Genomic DNA, 22,875 nt, shown 5'->3' with positions numbered 1-22,875 from the left:
CCCTTAGAGGTCACCAAGGGAGGGGTGCGGCCCAGGGCGCTCTGGGCTCTCACGGCCACTCGGCTTCCATCTTTTGGGGGACACTAGGGATTGAACCCAGAGGCCCTCAACCCCTGAGCCCCGTCCCCAGCCCTATTTTGCATTTATTTAGAGACAGGGTCTCCCTGAGTTGCTGAGGACCTCGGTAAGTGGCTGAGGCTGGCCTCCACCTTGCGATCCTCCTGCCTCAGCCTCCAGAGCTGCTGGGATGACAGGTGTGGCCACTGCACCTGGCTTCTTGGAACTTTTTACAACCACGTGAGGCCCTGGGTTGGATGTCCACTGCCACAAGGGGAGCAGTTTCAGATTTGCAGAGCAGTGTGACGGTGGAGAGTGTTCCTGTGTGTCACCTGTCGTCCTCTGTAGTTGGCGCCCAGTCACCACCTGCACCACGCCTTCTGTTTGACCTGATGCCCCTTTTTGTGTCCTGAAATCCCAGCCAGGGACCTTGTTGTGCCATCTCTAGAGGCTTATTCTGGGCTGTGACCTTTTCTTCGATGGCCCTTGTTCTTGGTGACCTCAATGGTTCGGGGGAAGGACTGGTCAGGTGCTGTCCCCCGGGTCCCTCAGGTGAGCTCATGGCCTGACCAGGACCCTGGGTGTGGGGAGCCCCTGTGCCCTTGTGTCTGCTGAAGCACTCGCTGTGGACGCGTCCTGTTGGTGCTGACCGCCACCTCCTGGCTGGGTCGAGGGGACGGCTTCAGACCCACAAGGTCCTGTCACCTGTGGAGGGTGGTGTCCTGGGCTCGGTGGCTGCACATTGACCTCAGTGACTTGGCCGATCCCAGCCCCCATGTTGGCCAAGTTCCTCTGATGTCAGCGTGACTCTCGGAGACGTCACTGTGCACTGGGTGACAACCCAGAACGCCTCTGTCTGGTCACTCAGGCTGCTGCAGCTGGGCCGTTGAGAGCCTTCTGTTGGCTCCTGGGTCCCTTCAGTGTGTCCCCATCACTGACCACCTCAGGGTTAGAGGGCCACTGAGTGAGCGGGAGGGGGCAGCCCTGGCAGGTGGCCATTCTAGAAGGTTCCTCTCCAGTAGGCCGAGCACAGCGTGCTTGAGCACACGGAGGCGTCCCCCACACGGGCAGGACCTCACTGCCAGGGTGTGGGGACATGGGACCGAGCAGACGAGGAGACAGTGGGCAGAGGTGGAGGGAAAGCTCAGGATTCACCCTGGCCCCGCTGTCCCCTGCGCCACAGTGAGCTTGTCCCAGGGCCTGAACCTGAGAGAAATCCCAACAGCACGCAGTGGGGGACACGGAGGCACCCTCCTGGGGACAGGGCCCAGGCCATGTTGGAAGAAATATCACAATAACAGATAATTAAGGTACGACCTGTCATCCCAGTGGCTCGGGAGGCTGAGGCAGGAGGATCGCAAGGTGGAGGCCAGCCTCAGGCACTTAGCGAGGCCCTGAGCAACTCAGTGAGACCCTGTCTCTAAATAAAAATGTCCTTGGGTTGAATCCCTGGTACCCCCCACCAAAAAAAGTTCAAAGGAGGGAGGGGGCGGGGAGGTGACACCCAAGTGACATGTAAGGTTTTATTTAAAAACACCTCAGGGAGGGAGGATTCTACCAAAGCAATCGCAAAAGTTATAATTTAAAAAAAAAAAATAAATTGTCTTCAGACACAACTAACCACAGCGCAGACCTCACGTGAGCGGGGCGGGCCGGGCCCAGGCCGTGCACGCTGCCCTCGGGGGGCCGCAGTCTCCCGTGCAGTCATCCGGGTCACTTCATGTACTTGTCCTGCTGGTCAGCCAGGATCTTGGCCGAGGACTTGGCGTCGTAGAAGAGCTCGCTGATCTCCTCCACGTGCTCCTTCTCGATGCTGTCCTTCCCGTTGATCTTGGCCAGCAGGTTGGCTGGGGTCAGCAGCTGCACCGAGTACCTGCCGTGGACCGTCGGGCCAGGGGTCAGCAAAGGACAGAGCTTCCATGACTGGGAACATCACAGTCACAGCCCCAACAGAGAGGCCACCGGCGTGATGTAAGGGCTGGTCCTCACACCTTAATCCTAGACTAGAAACTCCCCAGACTGGGCACAGTGGCTTCCCAGGGGCTCAGGAGGCTGAGGCAGGAGGATCGCAAGGTGGAGGCCAGCCTCAGCCACTTAGCGAAGCCCTATCTCTAAATAGAATACAAAAAGGGCTGGGGACAGGGCTCAGGGGCAGGGCACCTGCCTAGCACTTGCGAGGCCCTGGGTTTGCTCCTCAGCACCACATAAAAATAGATAAAAATAAAGGCCCCGTGCGTCTCCAGCTAAGAAAGGTCTTTAAAGTCACCCCCCACCCAAGGCGGCTTGCAGCTGTGAGCTCAGCCAGACCCCAGGGACACGCGGAAGTTGAGGAAATTGGTCACAGGGCCTTGTGGGCTGTCGGGGACACCGTCCCTGGTCTGTAGAGCCCACTGTCCTCACGCACCTGGGCAGGAGCCAGGGGCCAGGGGAGAGGCTGGGCTGGCGAGGCCCCCACGGAGCCCAGGCTCTGGCTCTGTCCATCTCCTGTCCCAGAGGACAGTGGCAGAGTTAGTGACCTCCTGCAGAGGGAGTGTCAGCGGCAGGACAAGGGGGACCTCTGTCGTCAATCTAGCTTTTACAAGCCACCACAGACGCTCAGCAGCCTAGGCCACAGTGTCCCGGGACTTGTCACACCTAGAAGCCCAGAGACAGCCTGAGCCCTGGGCAGCCTCCACCTGGGCCCAGGAGGCCACAGCCTCACCTCAGAGTGGTCTTGGTGCCGATCTCCCCCAGGTGGTTGAGCGCCTCCTCACTGATGTTGATCCCCTCCGTCTGGGCTCGGATCTTAATGATCTTTCAGAGAAAAAAAAACATGATCAACAGTGTCCGGGCCCCAGGCACAGTGGCCCACACTTGTCATCTCAGCATCGGGAGGCTGAGGCAGGAGGATCGCAAGGTAGAGGCCAGCCTCCGCCACTTAGAGAGGCCCTGAGCCACTCAGCGAGATCCTGTCTCTAAATAAAATGCAAAAAGGGCTGGGGACGGGGCTCAGGGGTGGAGTGCCCCTGAGTTCAATCCCTGGTACCAAATAAATAAGTGACAGGGCTCAAATGTCCCCTTTATCCAGTGCTTTAAAATGACCCTATGCAGCGTCTCATGCTGCAGGACTGGGGACTGGGAGGCTGGCTGCACCCTCTGGGAGACCCGGGCCACCTGCATGGCCGGTGTCCTGCTCACTGACTAAAGAGTGCCTGGTGTCCCCCTCTGTCCCTGCACCCCAACCCCCGAGGCTCCAGCCTCCCTCCGCAGCCTGGGACCGAGAGGAGCCATTTTTATTTGCGAGGGGAACAGGACAGGCCAATAAGTCAGAAAGTGTCCCCAGGATCCGGCAGCCCACACAGCATCGGGGGCCATGTCATCTGTCAGCCGGTGACGCCTGTCGCGGGGTCCTGGGGAGCTGCGGGGCGGCCACGGCGGGAGGCCGGGCTCGGTGCGCGGGGTCCCGGGGGCGCTGGGTGTTAAGGGGCGGTGATGAGGTGGCGTGTGGCTCGGCCGAGATAACCGGGGCCTGGCGCCTGGTCCACACGGGGATTTGTCACTCTGGCAGCTTCGTAAACAAGGTCTCAAGGAGCCCAGGCTTCAATTACAGCCATAAAAACACTCCAGGGGTGGAGGCCCGGGGACTGGGGACACCCAGTCCTCCAGCTGTGTCCGAGCCTGCCCGCCGGCTGTCCAGAGGGACAGAGCCAGGGACCCAGGGAGGCTGAGCATGCTGCGAGGCCAGCAGGGTGGGGTCCAGGTGACCAGGCCAGCGTGCACCCCAGGAAGCAACCCCCATGCAGGCCACCACTGCTGCAAGGTGCCCCAGCAAAGCCCTTCACCCGGGCTCAGAGAATGACAGGCCTGTCATCCCAGCACTGGGGAGGCTGAGGCAGGAGGATCGCAAGGTGGAGGCCAGCCTCAGCAAAAGCAAGGCCCTGAGCTGCTCCGTGAGACCCTGTCTCTCAATAAAATGCAGAACAGGGCTGGGGACGGGCTCAGGGACGAGGGCCCTGGTTTGGTCCCTGGCTGTTGGCAGGTCCCTGTTATTCTCTCCCTCAAACTTGGCCAAAGGGGGTTAAAGGTGAGAACAGGCAAGACCCAGGGGAACAGAGGCTCTGGGACACTGAGCAATGGCCCCGTAACCCACCCACCCTGCAGACGCGGGGACAGAGCCTCTGGGTAACAGGAGCTGCCCAGGGTGGTGGGGGCCGGCAGGGAAGGCGGGAGGGGCCGGCGACAGGGGCGCACCTGCTTCATCTCCTGCGGCGAGTAGAGCATGGTGCGGATGATCATCACGCGGTCCAGCAGGTCCAGGGGGATCCCGTGGGGAGAGGTGACGTCCTCGGTGCCCCTGTGAAGGCCAAGAGGAGTCCCGTCACCTACGCTTGTCTGAGACAAGATGCTGGACACTGGGAACTGGGAAGGGGACACTGACAGCCACAGAGAGCGAGGGGGTGACCCCAAGGAAGGCCCCAGAGAACCTCCTTTTTGCTGATTTTGGGAGGCTCCACCACAGAGCCCCGTCCCCAGCCTTTTTAAATTTTTGTTTACAGACAGGGTCTCGCTGAGTTGCTTGGGGCCGCACTGAGGCTGGCCTCCAACTCGTGATCCTCCTGCCTCAGCCTCCTGAGCCGCTGGAATTACAGGTGTGCGCCACTGCTCCTGGCTGGACAATGATTTCTTAAATATGAGGCCAAAAATACAAAAGAAAAAGCAGACTAACTGCAATTCTTTGTTTTTTTTGTATGTGTATGTGATGCTGGGGCTGGAACCCAGGGCCTTGGGCACACTGGGCAAGCACTCCACCACTGAGCCACCACTGAGCACAATCAACTAGGGCTTTAAGTCAAAATTCAAAACTCGTTTATGTCAAAGTCCCTGTTCTAACACTGAAAAGACTACCCTGAGAATAGAAAATACAAATCACACACAGGATAAACATCTAGTATCCACAATATATAAAGAGCTCTTACAATTCAACAACAAAAAGATAACATGAATAAAAAAGGGACAAGGATACGTACAGATATTTTTACAAAGATATACAAATAGCCAATAAATAAAAATGGCAGTACTGCTGGCCCTCGGGAAATGCAAATCAAGTGAGAGGCCACTGCACACCCACCAGGACATCTACAGTGGGACAGTAACAGACGTCGAGTGGCACGCGGAAAAACCCAGACCCTCAGACATTCCCGGAAGGAGTGTGGCAATGAAGCCGTCCTCTGGCAGGTCCTTGGAAGGTCAGAGGTGCCGTGTGACCCAGCAGCTCCCCCCTCCACACAGATCCAAAAGAAACTGCGGTCCCCACACATCTGCGGCGGCGTCACTCCCACAGCCAAACCACCTGACGTGCTCCGGGTGACAGGTGCACAGATCCATGAGCTGGGGAATGTGCCACGCGGTGGGCGCTCCTCAGCCACCGGAAGTTCAAGTGCCTCCCAGCGACTTGGGAGGCCGAGGCAGGAGGATCGTAGCTGGAGGCCAGCCTCAGCAAAAGCAAGGTGCTAAATAAGCAGCTCAGCGAGACCCTGACTCTAAATGGAGCAGGCGGGGGGTGGGCCTTGAAGCCAGGTGCTCCTGGGGCAGCCGGGCGGGCTGACACCAGGCTGCAGCAGCTGGCGTCAGGGGACTTGGGGGACCCGACCACACAACGCTGCCCATGAGCCTGGGTCACTCGCTTAGATCCCAAGGGCAGGGGAACGGCCACTGGCAGGGACCCGCGGGGGCCTGGTGCTGTGGCCCTCTAGCTCCCGAGACAGGGCTTCTCCACGGAGAGCCACCAACTTCCCAGCAGCCAGTCTGGGCCCATGGGGGGTCACTTCCGGCTCTAGCCGTCCCGAGACACTTGGACCACGGGATCCTTTTCTAACTCCCACCCCAGCGTGCATTCTCAGGCTCGTCCCCACGGCCCTCGGCTGCTGGCGGGGAGGCCTCTAGCGCAGGGGCCCAGGGAGGGCCTGGGAGCCAAGGAACGTCACCCAGCTGTGGCGCAGGTGGCACGGCCGCTGGGCTAAAGATGTGTCCAAGCCATTCTGCAGCAGACCCCCCGTCCCCACGGCCTGGGGCAGCTGTGCAGAGGCACCACTGTGTCCCAGGGAAGGTCTGGGACAAAGGCACTACTGTCCTTACTGGTTTCGTTACTGGAGAGACCTGTGTCCTTGTCAGTGTTTATAGCAGCTCAATACACAGTAGCTGAGCTGTGGAGCCAGCCTAGGTGCCCCTCAGCAGATGGACGGATAAAGAAACTGGGGTCCATATACACAGTGGAATATTACACAGCCATCAAGAAGGATGCGATGATGGCATTTGCAGGTAAATGGGTGGAGCTGGAGACGATCGTGCTGAGTGAGATGATGAAGCAGGCTCAGGTCACCAGAGTGGCCCCGCCTCCTCGGGCCTTTGCTCCCCACAGGGACGTTGAGCCTCAGAGACCCGTGGATAGCCTGCCCATCAGGGCCAGGCTCAGGGTCACCGAGCGATCCCTTCGTCCCATCCTGACTTGAGACGTCGTGGGTGGGCACAGACCCGGGGAGCCGGGAGCCGGCAGCACCTACCTGATGACACAGTTGCCTCGGTTGGAGGCAAAGATCACGATGGGGGCGATGGAAGATTCCAGAGCTCGGTGCAGGTAGGTGAAGCACTCGATGTCCAGCATGTGCACTTCGTCCACGAACAGCACACCGGGGACCAGCTCGGCCACGCCCTGGTCGATGTACTTGTTCACCACCTTGTTGATCTCGCCCCGGAGTTTGTCTAGGAGACGGAGACGGGCAGGGTGACAGCCGGCGGGGGAAATGTCACCTCTCTTCTCCCCACCTCGATTCCCTCCAGAGCAACCCTGCAGCCTGCTTCTCCTCCTGGCTCTGACCCCGGCTGGGCACTGACCCATCCCAGTTTGGGTGTCATCATTTGAAAACAGGAATCAGGCCGGGTGCAGGGGCGCAGGCCTGTCACCCCAGCAGAATGGGAGGCTGAGGCAGGAGGATCGCAGGTTGGAGGCCAGCCTCAGCCACTTAGCAAGGTCCTAAGCAACTCGGCGAGACCCTGTCTCTAAATATGAGGTAAAAAGGGCTGGGGACGGGGCTCCGGGGTTAAGAGCCCCTGGGTTCAATCCCTGTACCCCACCCCAAAAAAACAGGCATCATTGCACCGAAATGCCACAAAAAACCTTCCTTGGAGCCATCCAGTTGGGAGCTCCAGGGAGATGCGTTTTCATATGCAAATTCTCCTCTGCTGCACCAGCCCCTTTTGGGGGCCCTGCGTGACAATGCTCAGGTTAATTAACTTTCAATCAAATGCAGTGACAATCCTGTGCACCGGGTCGGAGCAGGAGCCCAGCCTCCGCCCCAGAACCATCAGCCCTTGCGGAACGGCGGGCCCGCCTCAGGTCGCAGCCCTCATCTTCCAGACCAGCGCCCGCTGTCACTGGGATGGAGCTGCTCACAAAGAACCAGGATCTGAGGCCTGTCCTCGCCCAGAGCCATCACGCGGGCTGTCAAAACCGAGTTAGAGACGGAATCTGCTCTTGGCCACTCGCTGAGGAGCTCAGGCGGCTGCGAGGCCTCAAGGCGACAGTGGATTCATGTTTAACTTATGTTTTCAGGGAGTAAAGAGGTCATGGGCCTGAGAAGGACATAAAATTGGGGAAGAGACGGGCAGGTACTGTAGCCCAGGCCTCTCATCCCAGCAGCTGGGGAGGCTGAGGCAGGAGGATCGCAAGATGGAGGCCAGCCTCAGCCACTTAGCAAGGCCCTGAGCAACTCAGCGAGACCCTGTCTCTAAATAAAATGGAAACAGGGCTGGGGAGGCCTCGCCACGTGTCCTACCTGTGATCTCTGTCTTCTTTGGCTTCATCAACTGGCCCATCATGGACAGGATGTCTTGTCCCCCCTGCAGGAGAGAGGACTATCTAAGGCAGCTACCAAAGCCCATCCTCCTGTGTCCTGTGGGTCCCTGATGTCACTCCACTTGGAATCCTGAGGTGGACAGGCCCAGCACAGCTCCCCTGGGGAGGATGAGGGGCTCCTAAGCACAGAGGGATCCTAGAGGTCTCCCCTGACCTGCAAGAATCAAGCAGAGCCGTGCGCAGTGGCACGTGTCTGTAAAAATCCTGGCAATTCGGGAGGCTGAGGCAGGAGGATCGCAAGGTGGAGGCCAGCCTCAGCCACTTAGTGAGGCCCTGAGCCACTCAGCGAGACCCTGTCTCTAAGTAAAGTATAAAAAGGGGCTGGGGACGGGGCTGTGACAGCGCCTGGGCATCAGGACAAAGGGGCCGAAGCTGCTGTCGTGCTCATTGCTCAACCTCCCACAGGGAACAGCCGCGGCGGCCTCCAGGAGGGAGGCCCTTGTTCCCGGGGCCTGTACCTGGGGCCTGGCGTTGGCCACGTCCAGGTCGTGCAGCGTCACGTCCTGGATGATCTCCTTCTTCTTGTGCACGTCGCCCTTGGGCAGGGGCACGTACTCCTCGGCCTCCAGGTCGAACTCGGTGGCGTAGGTGTCGCAGCGGCCCTGCCTCTGCCAACAGAGCCCCGGGCACCCTCAGCACACGGGGCTCAGGGGCAGAGAGGTCCCCCTGCCCACCAAGGCCCCGAGGTGCCCTCCGCCTGAGCCTTGCTGGGCTCCCAGACCCGCCCAGACGACACCTGAGACTTTCTAGAACATTCTCTGCCCTTTCTTTTTGCTCCTGATAAAGGAGCCTCCAGGGGACTCACTGGGGCGGGGCGGGCTCCTCTCGGTGGTGATTTATGGGTGACATCCATTACCGGGGAGGCGCGGCCACCGCGGGACACAGCATCAGATAGAGGAGGAGCCGCCTGGCGCGGTCCCCAGGCTCAGGACTCAGGGAGGGACACCAGGGAGATAAAGGAAGATGGAAGACACCGCCTGGTGGGTCTTAACACTCTGCCTGCTGAGGTCACGAGGACAGGAAGCACAGAAGCCAAGTTGACTTAGGTCAAGGGACAGCTGCTGCCCCCCCCCATGCACACTGAGGAAAGTGACGCCCTGGTCCCCCAGGTCCCCCTGGCAGACCCTCAGGCGCGGTGCTGTCCCCGGGGAGCAGACGTACCTTCACGGCCCCGCTGTTGGCCTCGATGTAGATGACGTCCCCGGCCTCCACTCGCTCCTTCTGGAGACTTTCAAAAATGCTGGGGTCCAGCTAAAACCAAACCCCACCAGACAAAGGGGGACTCAGAGGACGTGATGCATGTTCCCGTTCCTTCTGACCCCGAGGGAAGGCACCTTGCCCGAAGAGACCTGAGGGGCCAGGCGCAGCAGTGCACACCTGTCATCCCAGGGACTCAGGAGGCTGAGGCAGGAGGATCGCAAGGTGGAGGCCAGCCTCAGCCACTCAGCGAGGGGAGAGTTCTTTCAAAACAATACAAAGCAAAATTAAAAAGGCAGGCACCGGGCTCTCGGCGTAGGCCCTCCTGAGTTCAATTCACAGGACTAAACAGAGAGAGAGACAGACACACAGACACACAGACAGACACACAGACAGACACCCCAGGCAGCCAGCGACCCTGGGAGCGGGTGGGTGTGAGGGCATGTGACAGGGCACAACAGCCTGGACTGGGGGCTTAGCCCACCAGGAGGGGAACCCGAGGGTGACCGTGTCTGCCTGCAGGGGACAAGAGACGGTCACCACTACTCCCCTTGGCCTTGACTTCAGGGGTTGCAAAGTGGGAGAAGCATTCTCACAGGGACCCGGCTGTCCTCAGAGGGGACCTGTCTGTGGCCCCGCCCCACGGCACCCCTCAGGATCGCCACCGCAGCGCCAGTCCTCGGGCTGGGGTCCCCACAGCTTCCTGCCTAGCCACCTGAGGCTGCATTTGACGTGGCCCGTGATCCCGGCTCTCTGGGCCTCGGGCTCCTCCTCTAGGTGACAGCGCCCAGAAGCACCCACAGAGGAGTCCAGCTCTGAAGGGCAACATAAGCTGGAATCCCCCCACACTGTCTGGGTCGGAGGCTGAGGAAGGAGGATCACCAAGGTGGAGGCCAGTCGAGACCACGCAGCTAGGCCCTGGGGCTGCGGGCAGCTCAGTGGCAGGGCGCTGGTTCACCACGGCCAGGGCCCTGGGTTCGAGTCCCAGGACCACAGAAAAGCAGACCCCCGCGGCCTCCAGTTCCCGGGGCTGTGCACACATCCCGGGGTGACGGTGTCTACGGGGCCTTGCTCCTCCCCACGAGGTGTGCACTGGGCAGACAGCAGCCTCTGCAGGGAGCCGGCTGCCGCACAGGTCCCGAGGCTGAGCTTCTGGGGCAGCTGCTACAGAGGGCCACCTGGGGACACACACCTGAGCTCTGTCCCAGAGTCCAGAGTCAACACCCACTGCAGGGCTCCCTCGGCGGGAGGGGACCCCCAAAAGGCCAATCCAGAAACAAAGTCAGCACGTGGTGGCCGAAGGCCAGGGGGAGGTCAGCAGGTGGCCATTCATGGGAATGAGGTCCCTCATGTGCTAGAATTAAGATGGGGGGAGTGAACTGGGCCACACACACAGGACCAGGGCTGGGGAGTCCCCAGGCCAAGATTCGTTAGCCTCCTTCCAACTCAGACACTTGAAAACTTCACAATGTCCCTGAGGTCCTTCTGTCCCAACATGTCACACGTGGGAAAACATGTGGAGGGCACCAGGGATTGAACTCAGGGGCTCTTAAGCCCTGAGCCCCGTCCCCAGCCCTATTTGGTCTTTTATTTAGAGACAGGGTCTCCCTGAGTTGCTCAGGGCCTCGCTGTGGCTGAGGCTGGCCTCCACCTTGTGATCCTCCTGCCTCAGCCTCCGGAGCTGCTGGGATCACAGGTGTGGGCCACCGCCCTCGGCTCAGAGATATTTATTTGGGAAGAAATTGTTCCTCTTCTCCGTTCTGCTCTTTTCTTGGAGGAGCTGTCGGAAGCAGACCGAAGGATGACAAAAATTCCCACTGTGTTCCTGTGTCCTCTGTCCTGTGTGGAGGAGGACAATTTTTCTCTTTCCGTCTCAGGTGCTTCCTACGGCTGATTTTCCAGATGAACTGGCTCGAGATGTCGTTCCTGAGAAGGGGCCACCTCCTCAGAACCTCATTGACACAGGACGGACGTGATGAGGCGACGTATTAAAGAGACAGAGAGAGGTTGGCGGAGCCCAGCTCCCGACATGGAGGCCCCGTTAGGAAAAAGAAGAATGGCCCTTGGAAGAAGTGACATTTTTATGATCTCCATAAAGCAGTGACCAAGAGACAACCTCAGAGAATCAAACAACCAGGAAATCATAAAACAGAGAAAAGAGGAGAAATTCTAGGCTGGATGGAGTGAGGTCTAGAGATGGGCAACTGAGTCCCAGAGAGCTCGGGTGACAACCAGGGGTCACACAGCGCCAGGGGACTCACAGTCACCGTGCCCCTCAGCCAGCGTGTGACGCAGGACGACTGTTGAGCCTCTTTATGAGCCTGAGGCCTTGATCTTGAAAACGGGGAACTAGATCCCCGGCGCATGCGCACCCCAGTGGCACACAGCTGTGAGGAGCCACAGGTGAAGTACCTCCCCAGGCCTGCGGCAGGGGACCTGGCCACACAGCAGGGGACAGGTACAGAGCGAGCGTGACTCACTAATGACAGCGGTGCACGAATGAAACATTACGAAAAGGAAAAAAGCAAAAAAAATCATGCACACTTTGACTTTTGGGAGGAGGTAGGGGGCAGTCCTGGGGATTGAACCCAGGGGTGACTTAGCCCTGAGCCCGTCCCCAGCCCCATTTTGCATTTATTTAGAGACAGCGTCTCGCTAAGTTGCTGAGGGCCTTGCTGAGTGGCTGAGGCTGGCCTCCAACTTGCGATCCTCCTGCCTCAGCCTCCGGAGCCGCTGGGGTGACAGGCGTGGGCCACTGTGCCCGGCTGGCCAATGGTCACCATGTGGGGGACGAGATGGCAGAAGCAATTTCTTGACTTCACCCCACGACTCCCAGGAGCAATGAGAAAAGGAAGAGACCTACGTGCAAGCCCTCTACCGAGTGTCCCTTTATACCACACGGTGTTAAGCCGAGTGTCCCATGTGGCATCAACAGTGCAGAGGCCAAGGAAACGGGGACACAGAGGTCACGTCACCTGCCCGGTGCCACAGTGTGGAGGACAGGGCTCAGGAGGGACCCACCTTGAGCTGCTTGGTGCCCTTGGCTGTCTTGAGCCCTATGATCACGTGGCTGATGGTCTTGCCGTAGCCGCCCATGGGGTTCTCGGTCTCACACGGCGTCAGCTCGGTCACCTCCCCCTCGTAGACCTCCTTGGTCTCCTTTATCCGCAGCCCTGGGAGGCACGGCCGATGGGGACACGGTGAGAAGTGGGACCATCCTTCTCTCCACATCCATCCCCTCCCCACCAACAACCTTGGTGCCTCAAAGGAGACACCATCCTGGGTACAGAGCTACACTACGGGGAGCAGTGGCCCACACCTGTCACCCCAGCAGCCCGGGAGGCCGAGGCAGGAGGATCGCCAGGTGGAGGCCAGCCTCAGCCACTTAGCCAGGCCCTCAGCCACTCAGGGAGACCCTGTCTCTAAATGAATGCAACGTAGGGCTGGGGACGGGGCTCAGGGGTCGAGGGGCCCTGGGTTCAATCCTTGGTACAAAAAAAATAAATAAATAAATTTCTCAACCAACATGAACGTGATCAGAAAACTCTTGTCAAGCTTGGAAAATTCTGGGCTTTTAAGCCTACTTTGATTTTTCTAACAGAACCTCTTCTATTCTGCAGAGAGAGAATTCCTCCAAATGCAATGCCAGCCCCTCCTCACTGTCAGGGGACAGTGACATGGAATTCCTCCGGGAGGGGAAGGGAGCCCTCCGTCTCTCTGCTCCTATTTGTTTAGAAGTTTCTCGGTGGTGACAAGTGGACAGGGGAAGGCCCGGCGGACAATGGGCCGGCTGTTGGCCAGGAGAGGGGCCGCGGGCGCTATCTCTGGCCACGACAGCACAAATGACACGGGTTTCATCTGCTGGCTCGGGTTTCCAAGCCCCTGACAGGGACCTTCATCACGTCAAGGAAGCGGCCCAGACGGGGACAGATGACCGCTCCCCCCCACCCCTGCAGCCTCGCAGGAATTCAAAGGTGCGGGGACAGCAGGCTCCTGTCTGAGGGGCGTCCACAGCCTGCCCTTTCATTCTGTGGCAGGATCTAGAAGTTTCTCGTCACCTGCTGCCATCAAAAGCCCCGGCTGTGTCCCCCACCGCACCCCACCCCAGGGGCCACTCCCAACCAAGGTGCCTGGTGACCTCTACTTTCTTCAAATTTTAAAGCCTTTTAATTCAAACACAAGCAACTGTGTGGAGACCAGTTTTATCAGGTTTTTGTCTCACAGAAATGATCTTGATTATAATTTTTATTTAGTCGTAGATGGACACAGCACTTTTGTTTTATTTATTTACTATTATGTGGTGCTGAGGATCAGACGCAGGACCCTGCACATGCTAGGTGGGTGCTCTACCACTGAGCCCCTGCCCCAGCCCCCCAAAATGTATTTTTTTTAAGTTTTAAAAAATATTAATATTCAGGTATTTGAAAGATTGTGATATCTTATTGGTCACATTTTTTTTGGTTCTTTTTGGTACCAGGGATTGAACCCAGGGGCCCTCAACCCCGTGAGCCCTGTCCCCAGCCCTTTTTCTATTTTATTTAGAGACAGGATCTCACTGAGTTGCTCGGCCTTGCTAAGTGGCTGAGGCTGGCCTCCACTTTGCGATCCTCCTGCCTCAGCCTCCCGGGCTGCTGGGACACCTGGCTGCTCTTGCCAGTCTTGTCAACGGTACCAAAAGAACACAGCAGTACAATCAACTCATCACAGAAGCATTTTCAAGACGAAAGGATTCAAAGCATCAGAGAAGCAACAGCCATGTCTCACTCCGATGTGACACTCACCGATGGCCCTGCGGAAGTTCTCCATCAGCACCTCTGTCTTCTTGATCTCCGTGGAGTAGACTTCGCTCCCCACCATGGGGCAGAAAGGCACCTTACTCCCCAGCTCCTGAGCAATCGCCAGGGCCAGGGCTGTCTACAGAGGCGAGAAAGGAAAGGTTTTCATTTTACAGTCCTGAAAACATAATCCAAACCCATCTATAAAAAAATTTATCCAAGAGGCTGAACATGGTGCCACACACCTGTGATCCCCGAGATTCAGGAGGCTGAGGCAGGAGGATCGCCAGGTGGAGGCCAGCCTCAGCCACTTAGCGAGGCCCTGAGCAACTCAGCGAGACCCTGTCTCTAAATACAAAATATAAAGGGCTGGGGACAGGGCTCAGGGGTTAAGCAGCCCTGGGTTCAATCCCTGGGACCAAAAAAAATAATATTAATCAATCAGGAAGGATTTATTCCATGACCTTCAATTCATGTTAAAAGGCCAGCGAATAGTGGATGATTCGTGAGGCCGAATCTGGAAGCCGTGGGTTGGTCAGCACAAGCCCCCCTGACCGTGCCCTGTGGTCAACTACAAATTGATGCTCGGTGACCTAACTCTGGTTGGCAGATGCTAAAGAGAACCAGATGTCACAGGCGTCTCGTCAAATGCCAAGTTATGGGAAGCAAATGTTCTCAAGTGGGCCCAGGACTGGGAAATGCCAGGCCTCTGAGTGCCATTCCTTCCTCCCTCCCGTCCCCAGCCCCATTTTGCATTTATTTAGAGACAGGGTCTCACTGAGTTACTCAGGGCCTTGCTGAATGGCTGAGGCTGGCCTCCACCTTGCGATCCTCCTGCCTCAGCCTCCTGGGTTGCTGGTTTACAGGTGTGAGCCACGGAGCCTGGTTTTCATGCCCACCTTCTACCCAGGATATCTCTTCCCTCTTCTTTCACAGCCCCCAACTCCCCATTATCAGTTTCCAGTGTCAAAAAACGGTGACCACGTCCCACTGAACAGCATCCCCAACTCCCTCCACCTAATAGAGAAGGGGTGACCATTACATTTCCATCTAAATAGGATAAATACTGGGTTAGGAATGGCTTCATGTCCGTCTAGCTTTCTCCAATTAAAAGCTCATGGAAGGGGCCGGGCTAAAGTAATAAATAAATAAAACAAAGGGTTTGTGTCCAACTACAACTAAGAAATATTATATATATATAAAAATATCAAAAACAGTCACAGAAGAAAGGCACATAGACCTACCCTTTCCTATGGAACTATATAGATCTCACTGATCTTCCCATAGTCTGTCATCTTGGAAGTCTAACTTGTATTTTATGGGTTAAGAAGCTGAGAGCTGGGTGTGGGGTGCACCCCTGTCATCCCAGCAGGTCTGGAGGCTGAGGCTGGAGGATCGTGAGGTAGAGGCCAGCCTCAGCCACTTAGCAAGGCCCTGAGCAACTCAGCGAGACCCTGTGTCTGAATAAAATAGAAAATAGGGCTGGGGACGGGGCTCAGGGGTCGAGAGCCCCTGGGTTCAATTCTTGGGGTTCAATTCTTGGTAACCCCCCCCCAAAAATGAAGACGACTTGGACAAGTTAATATTCCTGTAAGTGCACAGCGTACGGCATTCCAGCCTCAAAAAACTTCCCCCCGACACAGGACTTCCTCATCCACCATCAGACACCACACAACCCACCCTGGCAACTTCATATGCACAACTTCAGAATCAGAATTCAAGCTTTTATTTCACAACCGATTATATTTCTGCTTCTGAAAGGTCAGGAGCCTGCCCCAGGTCTCCCAGCTGATGAGTCAATACCCACCAAGCTGCAGCCCAGACCTTTATATTTTTTATTTTTGAACAGGATCACATTAAGTTGCTTAGAGCCTGGCGAAACTGCTGAGGCTGGCCTCCACCATGGGATCCTCCTGTCTCAGCCTCCAGAGTCACTGAGATGACAGGCGTGGGCCACCGCCCCTGGTAAGAGCCACTTCTTTACATAGAAGAGCACAGGCCTCGACTCTCCTGGGCCAAGAGGCCCTTCCAGAGAACAAGCCATGCCCAGACCAGGAGCTCTGGGAAGCCTGAGGATCTGGCCACCCCCTTGCAGATCCCAGCAAGCTCCACCATGTGTCCTCCCTAGAAGGCTCCTTTGCCCTGCAAATCCCGACTCTGAAGGGGAATCATCAAACCCTCTGCCCAATTCCAGCGTTTAAAATCAGTCAGCAGTTAGAAGCTCAGACCTCAACTGAGTCATTTTGTGCCATCAAGAGACTTCCTGTTTCTCTACCCAGAAAAGACTAGAAGCCTCTTTTAAGATCAAAACCACGTTTCTAATATTTTTCAATCACACGCGTAGCCAAAATAGTGGTGTGCAGAGTTAGCCTTAGGAAAAATGCAGGCTGACTCATTTCCCCCCCTCAAATAAGATGCCACAGAAGATTTTTAAATAGTTTTTTAATTGTAGATGGACACAATATCTTTATTTTAATTTTTTATGTGGTGCTGAGGATCAAACCCAGTGCCTCACACATTTGAGGCAAGCACTGCTACTGAGTCACAGCCACAGCCTGTCACAGATCTTTACAAGGCCCTGGACCAACAGAAATGCATTTCCAGCTGGGGACACTGGTACACGCCTATAATCCCAGCCACTCAGGAGGCTGAGGCAGGAGGATCGCAAGTTGGAGGCCAGCCTCAGCCACTTAGCGAGGCCCTCAGCAACTTTAACGAGACCCTGTCTCTAAATAAAATACACACACAAAAAAAAAGGGATGTGGCTTAGTGGCTGAGTGTCCCCAAGTTCAATCACTGGTACAAAAAGAAAAAGAAAGAAAAGAAAGAGAGATGCATTTCCAAAGCAAAGACACTTGAAAGAGTTAAAGGACAATCCCAGCGACCAGACCCCTCTGAGGGCTTTCCTCTCTCTCTGGCCAGGATGATTTTAATTCTAGAAGCCTGAGTTTGAGATCAGACTCCTTCTTTAAACACACGTATGACCCATGTCGCTAAACAAAGACTAGTTCAGACGTGAATTCCATTTGGGCTTCGACATGAGGATCATCCTCTTGGGCAGTGGAAATAAATGAGAGAACACGGGTACCTTGCCAGTTCCCGGAGGTCCCGCCAACAGCACGGCTCTTCCCGCCATCTTCTTGCTTTTGATTAACTCGACTATGACGCCACATGCCTGCAGCACAGAGGGAAGAAATGCTCACTATTACTGTGTGTCAGTGGGGGGGGGAAATGCAGTCTCTGATCCACACGATTCACAGACTCATCCAACCAACCCTGGGCGCCAGCACCCTCCAGGCACTGGATGCCCCAATAGTGGAGGCAAGAGAGAAAAGTCTGCCGGGCACAGTGGCCCACACCTGTGATCCCAGCGGCTCGGGAGGCTGAGGCAGGAGGATCGCCAGGTGGAGGCCAGCCTCAGCAACTTAGTGAGGCCCTAAGCCACTCAGTGAGACCCTGTCTCTAAATAAAATACAAAATAGGGCTGGGGACGGGCTCAGGGGTTCAGGGCCCCCCGAGTTTAATCCCTGGCACCCCCCACACCCCCAAAAAAGAGACAGAGACCCTTTCTGTTAATAGGAGGCTCCAAGGCTGCAGTCACAACCTCATATAAATTGCAGGTTTCTGTAGCTGCTCAGCCTCCAGGGAGACCGCGGGCCATGACTCTAGGGTCCAGCAGCTTAGAGGCGGTGGAGTGCAAACCCCCCGCCGTCATTACTAAACTGGGTGGCCAATGGATGGGCGGGGTGACCTCTCCCTTCTCAACTTTTTCTTCTGCAAAAAATAATAATAATAATAAATAAATAGCGGGATTCCAGGGACTTGGTGCAGTGGCCACTTAAAGGATGCTTGGTCGGGGAGCGGTGGCGCAGGCCTGTCACCCCAGGGCACCTGGAGGCTGAGGCAGGAGGACTGCAAGTGGAGGCCAGCCTCAACAGCTCAGCCAGACCCTGTCTCGGAATAAAGAAAAAAAAGGGCCGCGATGTGGCTCCGCGGGCAACCCCGGGCACCAAGGTGACACTGACGATCGCGGAGTCGGGGACGAACCCCCGGGACGGTCCCCCCGCGGGTCCCCGCAGCCCGCGCCCCGGGCCCGCACCTCCCGCGCGTTCTCCTGGCCCACGAGCCCCGAGGCCGCCTGCTTGGCCAGGCCGCTCTCGTCGAGCCCCAGCCCCTTCACGTGGCTGTGCGAGGCGATGCGCTGCGTCTTCGTGGTGCTCTTCACCTCCTCGATCTTCATGGTGCCGCCCGGGAGCCCAAGCCGCCGCCGAGCCACGAGCCGCCGCTACCCTGCGCCCCCGGCGGCCCCGGGGGTTACCATGCGGCCGTTACTAGGGCGGCTCGCAAGAGCCCGCCTCCGTGGGCGCCCCATTGGAGGATATCGGAGCGCCGCCGCTCTCCATTGGCTCAGGCATGCGCTCATCGCCAGCTGCCGGTAGAGCTCCGCCCACATACTTCCGGCTGTGTCACTGCGTTGGCTTCCCCGGCAACAGGTGCTTCCGGCTCACTCTGAGGGGGGTGTGAGCGCAGAAGGACGGAGCCCTGGGTTTTGCTCCCTGGCTCAGGAGCTGAGCCCAGGTGGTGGGTGGCCCCAGTAGCATTTTGGGGGGTGTTTGGTACCCGGGATTGAAACCAAGGGCTCTAAAGCACTGAGCCCCATCCGCAGCCCATTTTTGTATTTTATTTACAGACAGGGTCTCACTGAGTTGCTTAGGGCCTTGCCAAGCGGCTGAGGCTGGCCTCCAACTTGCGATCCTCCTGCCTCAGCCTCCAAAGCCGCTGGTATTAGAGGTGTGCGCCAGAGATAAGCGAGCTTACATGAAGGCTAAGACACGCCTGAGATCCAGTCCAGCTGCGGGTGTTTCTGATTCCCTGTGATTTCTTTGTCCTCTCTAGTCTGACTTTTAAATCTAATTATTTTACTCTGATTATTGACATAATTATTGAGTTGATGGTTGCCTCTTTCCCTCGACTGCTTTACATGATGAAGGTGGAGAACACATATTTACCATTTTAATTTTAATTTTGGAACCTGGTACACAGTCTACAAACCAGCTTCTAGATAAGACTTCTTATAAATTCAAAGAAGGTTCTAGAAAACACCCCCCCACACACACACACACTGTTGAATCCATGCTCTTTATTTTTATACTATGGATTGAACCCAGGGGCACTTAACCCCTGAGCCCCGTCCCCAGCCCTATTTTATATTTTATTTAGAGACAGGGTCTCGCTGAGTTGCTCAGGGCCTCACTAAGTTGCTGAGGCTGGCCTCCACCTTGCGATCCTCCTGCCTCAGCCTCCCAAGCCACCGGGATGACAGGCATATGTCACCGTGCAGGGCTTGAATTATGTTTTTATCCACTAATAGGTAATAAAAAGCCAGACCCATTATCATATGGAGAAGTACATTCTGGAACCGTGCGTGCACTGGACAATCCCATTTCTGCCGTGTCTCAGTTTCTCACTCCCGTCATATTTCACCTGAAGTCCTTCAACCTCTCCTCTCTCCAGCCCAAGACGGATGCCCTCAGTCATTTGGTTCCCAACTCTTTTGCTCCCTGCCTGCCTTGACCTCTGTCCCATCTGACCTTTGAACCCCCAAGCCTGGGATCAAGCCAACCTTGCCTTCTGTACTGCTGCTGAGGAGGAGAAAGTCACCCAGGGTTCCCCGGGAGCCCTTGTGTGCTCATGGCCTCCGTCCTCAGCTGAACACTCACAACTGGGCATGGGATGATCTAATGTTGTATTAGTTAGAATATTAGTACCGCTGCATCAACGGAGAGACTCAAGACAATAGTGGATAAAGAAAAACAGAAGTCATCTATTTTTCTCACTTGGGCACAGTGGTGCCCGCCTGTCATCCCAGGGGCTCGGGAGGCTGAGGCAGGAGGATCTCCAGTTGGAGGCCAGCCTCAGCCACTTCCTTAGCGAGGCCCTGAGCAACTCAGCGAGACCCTGTCTCTAAATAAAATATAAAAAGGGCTGGGGACGGGGCTCAGTGGGTAAGCACCCCTGGGTTCAATCCCTAGTGCCAAAAAATAAAAAATAAAACCAAATGCATCTCAAACTCTTACCAAAAAAATAAAAAATAAAAAAATAAAGAGAAAGAAATGTTTTCTAATATGTTCTATGAAGCCAGCATTATCTTGATGACAGCATCAGGTAAAGATTCTACAAGGAATGAAACAAAAAAAAAAAAAAAGAGACAAAACCGAGGTCAATATCCCCCGTGAACATAGATGCAAAATTCTCTCCCAAAAATCTGATATTTGTAAACCAAATTCAGCAGCAGTTTTTCTCATTTATTGCGGTACTAGGGATGGAGCCCAGGGGATGCTCTACCATGGTGCTCTATCCCTCGCTCTCTTTGGTGTTTTTATTTTGAGTCACTGTCTCACTAAGTTGTGGAGGCCGGCCTCACACTCGCCCGCCATCCTCCTGCCTCAGCCTCCGGAGCCAACCTGGATGCCAGGCGACTGGATACCACTGTGCCCGGCTGGAGTGAGCTGCTGCCGCTGCGTCAGACTTCCCCCACCTCGGATTCAGTGTGGCCTGAGCGGATCTGTTCAGTTCTGGGAACGACAGGGACCTCAGGTGGAGGCCTGGGGGACAGTGTCCTCTGAGGCTGGTGGATGTAGGACCCACTGAGGAACACACAGGGTTAATTTGCAATCGCTCGGCAAGGTAGGTCCCCTCCGAGAAAAGAGAAATTTCCATTTCCCTCCTGAAAGCATCTTTAAAGCCCGAATTCAAATCAAAGAGGAAAGTCTAATAACTTCCTCTGGGCCAATTTATAATTAATCCTGGATTAATGGGCCTTGATGAAGTTGCATTCATTATGGGGCTGTTTGTAAAGAACTTTGAACCACCTTTGTTTCAAAAATGGCATTGAAGACACAGAAATAAGCCGGCATCCCATTACCATTAGGGACACATTCCAAATAATCACAGTTCTGCAGGCAGCCATGTCCCCAGGGACTGTGCCCGGCCATGGGGACTGTATGGGACCTGGGGAGTCTGCTGTGGAGGAAGATGTCCATTTAGGCTAGTGCTTTGGGGGTGAGTCCCATTCAAGTTGGGGTCATGGTACATTTACAGGTGTCCAGGCGCAGTGGCCCGCGCCTGTCATCCCAGCAGCTCGGGAGGCTGAGGCAGGAGGATCGCAAGGTGGAGGCCAGCCTCAGCCACTGAGCGAGGCTCTGAGCCACTCAGCGAGACCCTGTCTCTAAATAAAATAGAAAAAAGGGCTGGGGACGGGGCTCAGGGGTGAAGCACCCTGGGTTCCATCCTAGTACTAAAAGAAAACAAAAAATTGATTTCATTCTTAGCCCTTCTCCTGTCCCTTTCTGCTCTGCCATGTTCAGTGACCCTGTCCCAAGTCAAGCCTCCAGCTCTTTGCCAGGCCCTTCTTCCTGCCTAGATCAGGTGGCCCTCTGCTGGGTGCCGGCTCACTGTGGAGTGACTCCAGAGCTTCACAGGCGCCAGGCAAGGGCTCCACCTCTGAGCCTCATCCCCAGCCCTGATGTAGATCAGGTGTCACCGCCCCCAGAAGCCTCTTGATCGCACGTCCCAGGACACCAGTCACCCTCCCTGAGAACCTGCCTTCCCTCGTCTCATAAATACCAGATTGTAGGGGGTGTCTCTGTTTCTCATCCGGCTGTGGCCACCCCAAGGCAGAGACTGCAGGCTGGGGGTGCGGCTCAGCGTGAATTTGGACACATTATACCTACAAGGGGTGTGACTTGTTCTAACTGGGATCCCACTCCTGTGGCTGGACCTGCTGTGGGGTGTCCCTGGTCGTGGGTTCCTATGTGAACATGGGAAAGTGACGTCCATTCACTCCCCTGTCTCTCCCAGTCCCCTCCCCTCCCTTCCCTTCACTCCCCTGCATCTCATCCAGTGAACTGCTTTCCCCCCTTATTGTGGATCAGCATCTGCATATCACAGAGGACATTTAGCCTTTGTTTTTTTGGGGGGAAATTGGCTTATTTCACTTAGCATGATAGTCTCCAGTTCCATCCATTGTTGTTGTTGTTATTATTATTATTATTATTGGTGCTGGGGACCAAACCCAGGACTTTGTGCATGCGAGGCAAACACCTTACCAACTGAACTATATCCCCAGCCCTTAAAGCCATTATTTTTCATGGCTGAGTAATATTCCATTGTGTGTGTGTGTGTATGCCACGTTTTCTTCTTTCACTCATCTGTCGAAGGCACCTTCGTTGGTTCTCTAAGCTTAGGTATTGTCAGTTGAGCTGCTATAAATATTGACGTGGCTGTGTCCCTGTCCTGTGCTGATTTTAAGTTCTCTGGGTGTCGACTGAGGAGTGGGACAGCTGGGTCCCATGGTGGTTCCATTCCAAGTTTTCTGAGGAATCTCCGTCCTGCTTTCCAGAGTGGACGCACCCATTTGCTGTCCCACCAGACATGGATGAGGGTCCCCTTTCCCCCAATCCTTGCCCACATTCTTTGTCACTTTTTTTTTTTTTGGTACCAGGGATTGAACCCAGGGGCACTCAACCCCTGAGCCCCGTCCCCAGCCCTTTCTATATTTTATTGAGAGACAGGGTCTCGCTGAGTTGTTCAGGGCCTCGCTAAGTTGCTGAGGCTGGCCTCCAACTTGGGATCCTCCTGCCTCAGCCTCCCTTGCTGCAGGGATGACAAGAGTGCGCCCCGGGGCCCCGCTATTTCTCTGTGCTGTCATTGTCTCCAGGGGCCCGTCGCTCTCCGACGCGGCAGGGTCCCCTCCTGGGTCCCTCGGTGTAGTTTGTCCCCGCGCCCTACAGGTGGAACCCAGTAGGCGCCAACTAGGAGCACGCGGCGGGGCCCGCGGGATCCCCTTCCGGTCTGGGCAGTAGCTGGGGGCGGCGAGCGGCCCCGCCCCACGAGGTGCGCCGGGCGGAAGCTCCGGGGGGGGGGCGGAACGCGCGCGCACGCGGCTCGGGGCGC

The 22,875-nt window shown here is 56.2% G+C and overlaps 1 protein-coding gene across 1 annotated transcript; it reads right to left on the bottom strand.

Moving 5' to 3' along the window:
- Positions 1-1,566: 1,566 nt before the first annotated feature.
- Ruvbl1 (RuvB like AAA ATPase 1) lies at positions 1,567-18,262 on the bottom strand. Its single transcript, XM_046466918.2, has 11 exons — positions 18,020-18,262; positions 17,009-17,095; positions 13,927-14,059; positions 12,167-12,318; positions 9,110-9,199; positions 8,407-8,556; positions 7,869-7,932; positions 6,597-6,795; positions 4,288-4,390; positions 2,759-2,850; positions 1,567-1,930 (listed from the first exon to the last, which is right to left on the bottom strand). The coding sequence occupies exons 1-11, from the start codon at positions 18,158-18,160 to the stop codon at positions 1,771-1,773; spliced, it is 1,371 nt and encodes a 456-aa protein (XP_046322874.1). The 5' UTR covers positions 18,161-18,262; the 3' UTR covers positions 1,567-1,770.
- Between the last annotated feature and the right edge of the window lie 4,613 nt (positions 18,263-22,875).

This window comes from Marmota monax, unplaced genomic scaffold (assembly GCF_021218885.2).
Source record: "Marmota monax isolate L192 unplaced genomic scaffold, Marmota_monax_Labrador192_F-V1.1 WCK01_AAM20220418_F8-fsc00249, whole genome shotgun sequence".
Classification (NCBI taxonomy): Eukaryota; Metazoa; Chordata; class Mammalia; order Rodentia; family Sciuridae; genus Marmota; species Marmota monax.
The sequence above is the reverse complement of the archived record's forward strand: the minus strand, read 5'-3'. Positions and strand labels throughout refer to the sequence as shown.